The sequence below is a fragment of the Halictus rubicundus genome, chromosome 5, assembly GCF_050948215.1.
Source record: "Halictus rubicundus isolate RS-2024b chromosome 5, iyHalRubi1_principal, whole genome shotgun sequence".
Taxonomy (NCBI): domain Eukaryota; kingdom Metazoa; phylum Arthropoda; class Insecta; order Hymenoptera; family Halictidae; genus Halictus; species Halictus rubicundus.
Window position 1 is genome coordinate 9,740,436 of NC_135153.1, and position 12,810 is coordinate 9,753,245.

Genomic DNA, 12,810 nt, shown 5'->3' on the forward strand with positions numbered 1-12,810 from the left:
TTTTTCTGATTAATATTTACGTGTGTAATGAACGATGAAAGTTACTTCCCATTACTATTACATTAACGGAAAATTAGTGTGAATGTCATCCGAATCATATTGCGTTTGATATCATTTTAATCAGAATAATGCCACAAATATATTGGTGAAAGTCTCATAAAAAAATAATTAATAATAAAGAAGTTAAATTTTTCATTTAAAGGCCTGCGCTCGCGCGGGCTTTACTAACTAACTTCCAAAAAAAAAAACAAATTATAGCTTTATCTCATTTCTATCGAATGTTCTTTGATTTTGACAGAAACTTCGTCACTTTGTCCCACTGTGCGACGTACTGTCACCTTTTCACGGTATATACAGGGTGGAGCATTTAAATGGAAGCACCTAAATATCTCGGTTGTTATTAGTCGTACAAAAAATCTCCACAGAATAAGGTTGTACTGTTTCCAGGGGCGAATTTGATGATGGTAAAAATTTTTTCTCGAGGTAATTTTTTTACAAGATTTCAAGGTCATCGATATTTTTTTTAATGGAATCATATATTATTTTGTTCGTATTCTTATAGAGAATAAAATGAAAAATTCAACAACCTATCATAATGTATGATTCGGCTCATCCGATCTCAAGATATTTACAGTTTACTTACGTGTTCATTGGTATTGATGCAGTACTGAAGTCTCGTAATAAACGATCTGTCTGTGTTTTATATTTTCTGCGACGTAAGTAAAACACATGCCCTAATAATTCTTTGCCTCATATCTTGTGTGTAAGAACAATGTTCTTCAATCTCCCCCATAGGTAGAAATCTAATGGAGTGAGATCCGGAGAACGAGGTGGCCACTCTACAGTTCCCCTTCGTCCGATCCAACGTTGCGGAAATTTTGAATCTAGTGTTGCTCTTGCAACTCTGGAGTAATGAGCTGGACACCCGTCGTGTTGAAACCACATGCGTTGCCGGATATTTAACGGCATATCTTCTAAAAGAGTCTGCAAATCTTGACGGAGAAATCGGGCATGCTTGTGTCCTGTGAGTATGCCGTCGATAAAGTACGGTCCTACGATTTTGTTATACACAATACCGCACCACACGTTAACAAACCACGGTCTTTGCCTTTCCAATTCTCTTCTCCATGTTGGGTTTTCAACCGACCAATAGTGCATATTATGTAGATTTATTTGCCCGTGGTTCGTGAATAATGCCTCATCCGTGAATAAAACTTTAGCAAAAAAAGCATTATCCATTTCTAATTGATGCTGTGGCCACTGACAACATCGCACACGATTAAGATAGTCGGTCTCATGAAGCTGCTGATGTAAGCTTACGTGATATGGGTGGAATTTCTCTCGATGAAGTATTCGCAGAATACTTAGAGTTGTAGGTATATTATAAATCATTTTCAAGTACAAAGCTGATATTTTACTAAAATCGCATCCATGATTGTAATAGGCGAATCAGTAAACTAAATAAAAACTGAAGATAGAAATTATTTATAAATAATAAAATTATAAAAAATTATTTCAGTAAAATACTTACATTATTAAACAAAATTATTTTAGGTTCTATCTTCAATTTTTACTTAGTTTACTGATTCACCTATTTTCATCATAGACGCGATTGTTAGTTACTTAACAATGAAGTTTTCAGCATACACTATACCCTAGTTAATTTCGTATTGATTTTGATACAGAGTGTAGGTAGATATGTACGTACAGATACACTCATGCGTGTATATTATAACTCTTCTTAACATGGTGGTAAAACATTACAAATTCAAGACAGTTTAATCAAAGTAATTAACTGATAGCATCGCACACTATCATGACCAAAGAAATGATACAAAAAATACTGCAGTCCACAGTACCAAAAGCCAAAATATTGCTATTAACGTGTAATGTATCACACGCAATCTGAAATATAAAAGTTGAAAGTTGTAATGTCAAATATCATTGAATACATAAATTATAATACTGCTACAAGGAATATTACTTCCTGTATTTGGCACGTGCTTGCTCCAAATTATCCAGTGGATCATTTAAAAGATACACACGGATACCACTCCACTGATATTGACAGTAATCCTTCCAATCTAGGTTTGCCACATTGAGATTAAAGAGTTTCCGGTCGACGGAATTTAATTTCGACCATAGTTTTACCACATTTTCATCCCGAAACTCCCACTGTTGCGTTGAGAAGTATTGCAGTACATCGACAAATTTGTGAATTTTCCTATAAGTGTCCATTAACCTGCAATAGGTAATATTTTATAATTAAAATGGCGATTAAATGTTGTTTCACATACCATAATTATCTTGTACAAAAGTATCAGACATATATCGTATACATACACAGGTTTCTGACCCATGAGACGTGCAGCTGTATCTCCAATAGTTCCTGGTATAGTGTGATAGAAGAATGATCTAATTCGATATGAATAAGAATATGCAGAAACAGCAATCGTCAAGTACCAAACAGCTTTCGAGGAAGGGGAAATGTGAGCATGTGCTTCGGACCAATTTAGATATTGATCCCAAGTTATGGGATTTCGTGCCGAACTTACTGAATTGTAAATGGGTACCTTGTCTTCATCAGAAACCACTGAATCCTCTTCCAAATTCGTCACACGTTCTCTAGAAAATTATTCAAATTTGATTCAAAACAACTGTATTTCGTGGAAGTTATTGTACCAGAAATTAACAACGACTTAGACAGTAGGAAGTCAGATGATAACATAGATAGTGTTTTGTATTGTATATTTTTTCCTATTTTTACAATCATTTAATTTCAACTTTGAAATGGTGATGTGGTTAGAATGTTTACCTAGTTCCTACGTCCCAGGCAGCAGCGACAATATTAGCTATAACATAATCCGCAGGTATAACTTCTCCTTTATAATGTATCTTGCATATCACTGTACGTAACATCCCAACAGTAGCTGCCGCGATTACACCAGTAGCACCATACAAATTATTTATCCATCCTCTAATTGGTTCTTCATACGTTGCTAAGACAATAGAAGGTCGAACAATCGCTACTGGAAGTCCATCTCCATATTTAAGTACAGCGTTCTCCGCGGCCGCTTTAGTGAGAGCATAGTTATTGGGGTTTTTGCCACGCAATCTACAACATGGAACAATTATAATTTGTCATCGTCACCTACACTGTACAATACTTTTGCCCTAATCCTTACATGGGTTCAATTGCTAGAAGTTGGTCATCATTCAAACAGTTTGTCAATGTTATTAACTTATCAGCTTCTATGGCAGGTTTGTAATGTTTTTCTTCGATAATATTATTACTACTATTTGCGAATGCAGTTGATACATACACAAACGCCTGTAGACGGATTAATTAGAAATAAATTGATTTGTATATCGCGCAGTCAAATGTTAATCACAAGTTTCTACTTTACCTTCAAGTTCGGCAGTTGTCTTGCCCACAGTAACGAGCATTTTGTACTTCTCACGTTCGTGTTCACTCCCACATGGAGTTTCTCGTCGAATCGAACAACTGCAGCAGCGTGGAAAATAATATTCGTGTCCATCAACGTTGCTTTCAATTCCGGTGTCAGGCCGAAGTCTTCTTCAGACGCATCGCCCTCTACGATTACTATCTTGCTTAAAAAATTTGGCTGCTCCTTCCTCAATCTATCAAAGATCTAGATACATTGAAAACATTGATTATCATTCCGTTATTATTAGGGGTACCCATAAGTAATCAATTATTTGCAAAGAATTTGTTTTGCCTTTAGTTCTGTACTGATCGTTGAAGTAGAAACACGTATTCTTTTACAATTTTCGATAAAGCAGCCTGTGTTCAAAATATTCTAAAAAGTATAATGTTTTTTTACACCCCTGTAATAAAATGGCGGCGTCCGTACCTTCCGAGGATCATATTCGTCATTGCATACTTTTTCATTTTCGGAGATATAGAATGACGGAGATTATATAATCAATTAAGACATAAAACTTGAATTTACTACAAAGTTTGTTTTAGATTTCAAAATAATTGATTACTTATGTGTCCTAATATTTTTATTCGTTCTACTATTGTACGTACAACTCCCGCGAAGTTTTCTTCACATCGTTCATTCGGAGACTTCCCCTTTTTCGGCCTCACCAGCGTGTATATTTTCGTAATACCTGGACAGGACCTACGAATATACGATGCGAATGAATCCGCAAAAATTTGTGCCACGATCAACTTTCAAATGAATATATTTGATATAGCTACGGCTTAGAACGTAACTTTAACGTGATTTCGAGGCTAGACTTGACTTTAGGGGACCACAAAAGGACTTTTTTTTATACAATCCCGTAGATTTTGACGAGAAAATGCCTGAAAATCCAAGTTTTAACGTTAGGAATTCTTTGGTTCAAGAGTTACGCGTGTTTAGAATTTTTAAAGCCAATTTTAGGCGTTCTTGACGGCTTCCATTGAAATATCGAAGGGTGAAAAATTCATGAAAAATCGAATACGTTTATAATTAAAGATGATCACCTGAGTAATTTTTCGATAAGCAACTTGCCAATGAACCCAGTCCCTCCTGTTACCAGAACGTTCGTTCCAGCGTAAAATTCAGCGATTTCACTTTTTTCATTGCTTCCCGAAATTTGTGGGTCTAACGGGTCTACTGCAGTGCTCATCTTATGGGCGTACGATGCTGTCATCTTGTTTTTGTTATATCGTGCAACTTTAAACGAAAACTTGGTGATATTGGTGATACAGGTGTGTGATATTTTCGAAGAACACGCGAATTCACATGCACATGTAAATTTACATGTATGGGTTGCCTGACATTAACCTTCCAATAATTATGCGAATTTGTTTAAGAATCACATCCATGCGCGTGTATCTGCTCATATGTATACTCGACTTTGACACGCGCAACTGTTCCGCACCAACGATGGGAATTATTGTAACGACGTATGTCTTTTCAATCCTAATGTAAAACAATGCTCTCGATTGTAAATTTTATGAAAGCGAATAGACAATTTTATTTAAAACAAAAATCAATTATTAGCACACTCGTACAAAGTAACATCAAATGGGGAGGTTAATTTTCAATCAGCTATCAGATATTCGACAGAACGTTTTAAAATTTTTTAACTGAATTGTGAATTTTTATATTATTAGAAAAATGAAGAAAATAATACTGGTAAAGTTTACCTTTCTATCACCTGTATGAGTTGGAGTCTGCTCGAGAGTAAGTAGAAATAGAATGCATCCGATGTGCATTCAGTCACACAAGAATTCACACTACTTAGAATTTCGAATAGAACAGACCTATATATGTACATATAAATTAGCTAGACGTTACGACCTGACAGGTCGTGATGGGGTCGTCGAAGCCACATGTCAAATATATGTATACTGGCGATTGACAATGAATGCTGTAACATTGTAAAATATGCGACGTCACTTCTCTGCCCATTGCGATCTACTGGAAGGGCGGACCGCCGATATAGGTCAATTCATTCCTCACAGGTCAGTCCGGCCGGCTCATCATTAGAACCCTGATTTTGGCCCTAACGTTTAGGTGCCAGGCTTTGAAACCGAATTTCTTCTCTGGCCTGTCGGGCCTTTTGCAGATGGCCTTTCGAGAGCGCGTTGACAGTTCCCTGCTGTCCATGGCACAAAAAAAAAATGTTTTTAAGGGTTCCACAGCTCCTTAGGTAAACTATCCGTATCTCTCCTTTACAACATCATGAAAATAGGAAACGTTCCTGGCACTTAGTGAAACAGCGTCACACATCCTTATATGTATTTTATCATACGTAAATTATGCATATAAAATTCTTCTTAAATAATTAATCATGTTATACGCAAATGTAATTTCTTAATGAAAATATGTTAGAAATGTCTTTGTTCTGAAAATTTTACCACCGGTTAAAGTGTAAAAAAATTTTTTAAAATATCGTCGTATTCTACGATTCTTCCTCTCTAAAATTTCGTTTTTTTGATTCGCGGAGCATCAAAAATTGCAAATATTGGGTACTTAGAACTGTCATAAAAATATATTAGGTTGAAGGGAAAGTTGTGTCGTATTTTAAAGAAAACATTTGGATCAATTTATAAAAATATATGTTTAATATTATTCAATGTCATAATTTCCATTATTTGTAAGGACTTGTTGCCACCTTTCAGGTAACCTGTCCATTCTTGTTTCCCAATGATTGCTAGGCAATTAGAAAATTTCCTTTTCTGTTTTAGCATAAAATGTAGCTTTATGTGCTACATTCGAACATCAATTTTTTTTTTTTTAGTTAACCTTCGGCCTCTTAGAATTAATTTGACCAATTTTTATTTTGCACGAGAACCCGCAGTCTATCGACGAAATTGATCGGTTAATGAATATTTACTTGGGTAATATGGTCCGTTCTCCGGGTGTACGCAAATTCACCAAAAATTGTCCATCGATCACTTAACTTTCGGCCCGAACAGATTATGCTATCCACCATGTGACCGCATCGTCCCAAATAATACGATTATAAAGTTCGGCTTAAGCCTAGCTTGTTATACGCTTATTAAGCGTCAATAAACGCGCCCGGTTAATCGGAAGGTGGTAGCTCATGCAAAATGGATTACAGATAAAGGAGGTTAAACATCGACCCTATAAAATGCTCGACAATTAAGCACAAATCACCGTGGAAATTGTGCTCGTTACGGGTAGCCACTTTTCACGGGGAGGAACGTACGACCGATACAAGGCAAACTGGAGTGGAAAGCTTGCAGAAGTTTATCTCGGCTGAAGATAAATGGAAGAGAAACTGGTATCGATATAGATTTCTTTGTTGCCCCGTTGGCTCATGATAAAGAAACGTCGAAATAAAACGCAGCCAGTTCTGCTGCGTAGGTAACGTGGACGGTCGACTCCTTTTTTCGTTTTGCGGTTCCATTGTTCCTGTAATCGGTCAATTTATCGAATAGCGAAACCTGTTGCTTACCTAAGGTGTTTATTGCTATAAGAAGATACACCGATCTGGACAAGGCAATTGGTAGACGGTTCTCGAGAATTTATTCTCGGAGAACGTCTTCTGCCACAACGGTAGCATTCTGTTTTAAAATTATATGTCGCGACCACTATAGCGTGATTGCTGCACCTCCGCATAGGTGGGGACCTGTTAAAAAGATGGACCGTAAAATTGACCTTGACCCTTTTCTCAAGGTCAAACATTGTTTTTCATTGCATCCTATAGTACTCGCCGCGAGGAACAAAAGTCTCGTGGGAACTATAGGTCTGGAGTCAACCGTTCTCTTTATAAAACAACTTTAAATACATTTTTTTTTATATTCCCACTGAACTACAGATTCCTGCATTCGCCGCGAGCGCTCTCGTGCAAAATCTGGTGAAATATTATTTCTAATTATCATTGAAGTTGTGCTCGTCGTATTTTTACGCGGCGCCAGTCCCCGAAGAAGAAATAAAATAAATATTCCGCTGACCGTGCCTCGCGCACAGCTTAATGGCTTATGTGCACCAGCATCTTGATAAACTACACGAAAAGTATACTAAAAATTCATTAATGCCAAACTTCGCGCATGCATAAAACATACCCGGGTCTGGATATAACAATAAACTTACAGAGTTCCGTTATTTACGGAACGGAATTTAGCGAAAATTAAACTGCAACTTGCATTTAAATGGGATAACGTAAACCCGACGATGTTTGCAGTGATACTACCAGCGGTATTAGTTAAATCCATTAACATAGATTAACATGTATTACAATATTTACATTACAAAGTAAACAATGGTAAAACTATCCACAAATATGAAACAGTGCTGCTCGCGCCGACCGAGCCCGGGTGAGAGTTTCGCGATGAACGTCAATGCCATAAATTACAGCTAACAATAAGCCAGAAACATGGAGCATGCCAATGATTGGCATGATCCATCTCAATCAGTATCGATTCCAAATAGCAAATCAACAGATGCTAACACAGATTATTCGAGTTCGATTCTCATAGTTTGTACAAAATGCAGTGAACTCTCGATAATTGTCAACAACACAGGTCTTGTATCGTCCAGGAAACATATCGGCGTCCAAGGCCTCTCGAGCTTCGTGGCCTCTCATGCGATATACCCCGCGGCAGTGGGGATAATTCCGCGACGTTTATCGTCCAGGCCTTGGCGACATATATAGAGAAATCGCTGTACTCGCAAAGTACTTTGATACATTTGATACCAATATCATTCAGTGTTCATTTTGAGAAGCGTCAATATACACCGAGCACTTTTCGCTTCTACTCTTCCATATATGTGTCACTTGAATTCCTTGAAAATCGTGTGAAAGAATTGGATCACTCGCCTCGCCGAAGCACGCCTCCGCCAATTATTCTCTTTAGCTGTTCCCCGGCAGCCCTAATGTTGAAATAGTTAGGGGCCGCTACACCCTGTAATCAAGGAAACATTAGTTTACGTTGGATTCCTATTCAATTGACACGATCCCCAACACACTTTTGTCGCACTATCACCCCGGGACCCAGGGGCAATTACTCGACTCTCCATTTTGGGACACGAAAGGAGCGCGGACAACGAATTACGGCTAAGGTGGGTCTATGCCCGATTTGCGTGAGAGATAATCGTCCCAAGAACAGGTTAGGTGATAGGCGAACGCGCGGAACCGGAATGAACGAGCGAAAAGATTGCGAGCGTATTTACGGTATGACGCGGGGCAAACTGTAATTTAATAAAGGCGGCTGGCCGCTCCGGAACCTAATATATTTAGGAAGTCCAATCCTCATGATTCCTCCCATCGAGTGTCTGGTAGAGTGATTTAACCCTACTCCCTCGCCGTTTCCTTCGTTCTGCGCGTCAAATTGTTATTTCCATGCAAATCATTCGGCGCCGGGAACGTAATTTCAATTCTCGGCCGCCTCGACGTAATTACTTTTTTAATACCCACGATATCCGTTTCATCACACATGAACTTCGAACGGCATTGAAAATGATTGAAAGTAATTTCTCGATGTACAATGCCAGTCGTTTATTTACATTTCAATTTGTAAATCATCTCCACACCGGTATACCCCGCGGTGGGGATAATTCCGCGACATTTATCGTCCAGGGCTTGGCGACATATATAGAGAAATCACTGTATTACCTAACTTGTCGTTTGTATAATCCTAACCCATCGACTATAACATCGAGTCAAACTCGTAAGGATGATTTCGAACAGACTCTACTAAATGAGTGTTATTAATTTCCTTTAAACCGAAATGCAATTCTCTTTTCTTGTTGTCGAGAATTTCATTTTTTATACTGATATAGCAAATATGACAAAGCTATGCAATTGTGCCAAAACACAGGCAATTCGCACCTGATTACATGTTCGAGAATTTTGATCACATCGGTACAAATAAACGTTCATGTTTCGCGAATCTCGGTTTCGCATTTCTATCGGATATGCGACGTTTTCGAACAGGAATCGAAAAATACAAATTCACGCGAAGCATTGGAATACATGATTGATAACCGTATGTATTAATAATCCCGGCTTAACCGGAATATTGTTTTTTCGGCACAATCATTGAAATCTACTCGACCAACGTTTCCCTGCTTTGATTTATTATATTGACGCGAGTTCAACCGAACGTGCAACAATTACTGGCAATTGAAACCACGACATACTGACCTCCAAGGTCACACAAGATCGGGATCGGAAAATTAGGAAAATAGTTCTTCCAATTGAATAACGAATATAAACAATCGAACAACGAATGAAATTTTATCCGAACAATGCCCAAGACTGCAATCGTCAAAAAGTCGAAATCCTTTGAAATCGATAATTGAAGAGGCACGAGCAGTTCCGTCGCAGATTGCAGTTTAATTTCCTAATGAAATGCGCGTTCCGAAAACGCGAACGTTCGCGGACTGTTCCCAGAGGCGAGCATAAATATTCTCCTCATCACCACCCATTCAAAGTTTTCCGAAGCAGTATTTCATGTTGCACCGACTCGGAAAGAGGGTCAACCGAATGCTTCCTCTTGTACGACGAGTCTCGGTGCTCGCCGCGAAAACAAAAGAAGCTAGAACCGTAGGAATTAACCGAAGGAAGGAAGGACAGGGTGGCGGCGGGTCTGGGGAGGAACGAGCCCGCGATAGCCACGAAATTTCACCTTTCCCCGAGATTAACAATCCGGGCCCGTCCGATGGGGTTGAAAAAGCCAGCTGCTATCTCTGTTTAAAGTGTTCACTGGGGAGGGCGTGCGCCGAGCAGCGCCGGCCGACATTTCTAATGCGGCGAAAGCAATAAATGGCAAACTTCCGCGGCTGCCGGCAGATATGCCAGCCGCATAATTAAGGCTGCAGAATGACACCGACACGCCGCGATAATGCGGAATCGGTCCTCGTATTTCCCCGGCGAGAAATGGCCGCTGTCAACGCGGGGGCCCACCCGCCGCGGAAAGAAAACGGACGGGCTTCTTCTCCGTTCCCTGTCTATCTGATACACGTGCCACCTTCGCTAACATCGATTCTGTTAACACGGAATCCTCCCCAGAGAACCCCGGTATAAAGAACGACGTTCGATACATCACACGGATTCAATTGGATCGTAACGGTGCCGGTTCCACAAGAACTTATCCGGGATCCCCGTCTGTGGTCTTTGAACCGCGAAATATTTTCCATCTCCAAACAGCGCCGGTGCAAAGGTAATCGCTTTAATTAAAAATAATATTAGGGGCACCCATAAGTAATCAATTATTTCGAAATCTAAAACAATCTTTGTAGTAAATTCAAGTTTTTATTTCTTAATTTATCCTACAATCTCCATCATTATCGAGGACAGTTTGCCATCTTTCCTGCAAATTTTCAGTCGCCCTCTTATAGAAATCCAGGGTTCACGAAGCAAAATATGACTCAAGATGCCTCCTTACATTTTCTTCAGAAGTGAATGTTTTATTTCTTAAACAATGCTCCAGAGATCTGAAAAGATGATAGTCAGAGGGAGCAATATCCGGTGAGTACGGGGGTGCGGTAAAACTTCCCATTGCAATTTTTTGATTTTTTCCTGAGTGGGTTTCGCTGTATTACACCTTTTCTGTGGACTAAAGATGCCCTCTTTTTCAATAGTTCTGAATACAGCCGTTGTAATTGCTGACAATACAACTCAGCAGTAACTGTTTCTCCAGGTTTCAACAACTCAAAGTGAATTATGCCACGACAGTCCCACCAAATGCACAGTAACACCTTTCTAAGTGATAAGCTAGGTTTAGGGGTTAATATTGCGGTTTGATTTGCAGAAAGCCATTGCTTCGAACGCTTTATGTTATCATAAAGAACCCATTTTTCATCTCCCGTAACGATTCTGCTAAGAAATGGACCTCCACGAAATCTGGATAGCAACGAAGTGCAAATTGATCGACGAATATTCTTGTTGGTTTCAGATAATTGATGCGGTACCCATATTCCTTGCCTATATGCCTTTCCCATTTCGTGTAGGTGCCTTTGTATAGTTGACCATGTGGACCCAAGGCTTCTCGATAATTCTTGTATACTTAATTTTGGATCGGCTTCCACTAGAGATTTTAGGGTGTCATTATCAAATTCAACTGGTCGTCCACTTCGAGGCCTGTCAGAGAGATCATAATCACCAGCAGCAAACCGTCTGAATCAACGTTAACACTTGTTAACCTTCAATATATCTCCATAAACATCGCAAATTTTCTTTGTTGTTACCGTTGCATTCAATTCCGCATGAAAATGAAAAAGTATGCAATGACCAATATAATCCTCGGAAGGTACGGACGCCGCCATTTTATTACAGGGTTGTAAAAAAACATTATACTTTTTAGAATATTTTGAACACAGACTGCTTTAACGAAAACTGTAAAAGAATATGTGTTTGCTCTTCAACGATCGGTACAGGACTAAAGGCAAAACAAATTCTTTGCAAATCATTGATTACTTATGGGTACCCCTAATAATATTACGGGGACTGGAAAGTGATGTTATTCAGTACACGGCTGCAGGTTCAGGAGACTAGTTAGTACAGTCCGTGCCTCAGAAGAAGTCTCGCGGGACGGCACAAGGACAAAAGGGGCACTCGCTTGCTCCGCCTATGCTTACGCTTTGACGTCACACGATGCATAGTATGTGCCACCGCTTTAGCCAATAGAGCAGCTAGAGGCGTGCCCCTTCCAATCTGTCCAATCTGCCCCGCATTCCTTTCGCGAGATTTCTTGTGCAGCACGCACAGTTTTGTACAAAAATATTGTGTTTTTAGAGGTTATGTTCGAAATGATCGATTCAAATCCAGAAAAGTTGCACACTCGGCATCGTATGCTATACGAATTTTGTAAGGGCAGCAGTGCCGCGATAGCCATTTTTAACGTGAAATTCACAGTGTAATTATCACGTTTCCCGAACACGATTTCAATTTTGGTAGTACGGGCACGAACGAAACTGCTATATGAACGTAGAGTTAACCATGCGGCGCATGCCACTCATTAGAAGTGTTACGGAACGGAAATGGTCCGCGCGCAAAACCATGCTTGCAAAACAAACCGCCTGATAGTAAACGATCAATTGATTATCATGTAAACGTTAACCGAGGATCTCCAATTGAAACGAATGGGCGACTTGTTCAATTGTAGCCGACCCTGAATGCGTAATAGACTGTGGCCCAGGTAGATCCCACGGAACGACAGGCCGCAAGGAGAACACATAAACGGTTGAAAATCTTTTAATGCCCGCGGATGTTGCTCTCCGCTCGACTGTTTAACAAGCCGTTAATGAAATTAAAAGGGATTAAGGAAAAATTAAACGGGGCATTCCGAATGCACGAGAGATGCGCAGACAACGGGACGCG

The 12,810-nt window shown here is 39.4% G+C and overlaps 3 protein-coding genes across 3 annotated transcripts in view; 1 reads left to right on the forward strand and 2 right to left on the reverse strand.

Moving 5' to 3' along the window:
- The window catches only part of LOC143354273 (neural cell adhesion molecule 1), a 252,015-nt gene that overhangs the window by 203,011 nt on the left and 36,194 nt on the right, over positions 1-12,810 (forward strand). The window lies entirely within an intron of this gene.
- The window catches only part of LOC143354272 (uncharacterized), a 148,660-nt gene that overhangs the window by 48,327 nt on the left and 87,523 nt on the right, over positions 1-12,810 (reverse strand). The window lies entirely within an intron of this gene.
- Positions 1,755-4,672, reverse strand: LOC143354643 (fatty acyl-CoA reductase wat-like). Its single transcript, XM_076788902.1, has 8 exons — positions 4,496-4,672; positions 4,055-4,148; positions 3,408-3,653; positions 3,186-3,331; positions 2,816-3,115; positions 2,344-2,625; positions 1,985-2,242; positions 1,755-1,905 (listed from the first exon to the last, which is right to left on the reverse strand). Exons 1-8 carry the CDS (start codon positions 4,663-4,665, stop codon positions 1,815-1,817), a joined length of 1,587 nt encoding a protein of 528 aa, XP_076645017.1. The 5' UTR covers positions 4,666-4,672; the 3' UTR covers positions 1,755-1,814.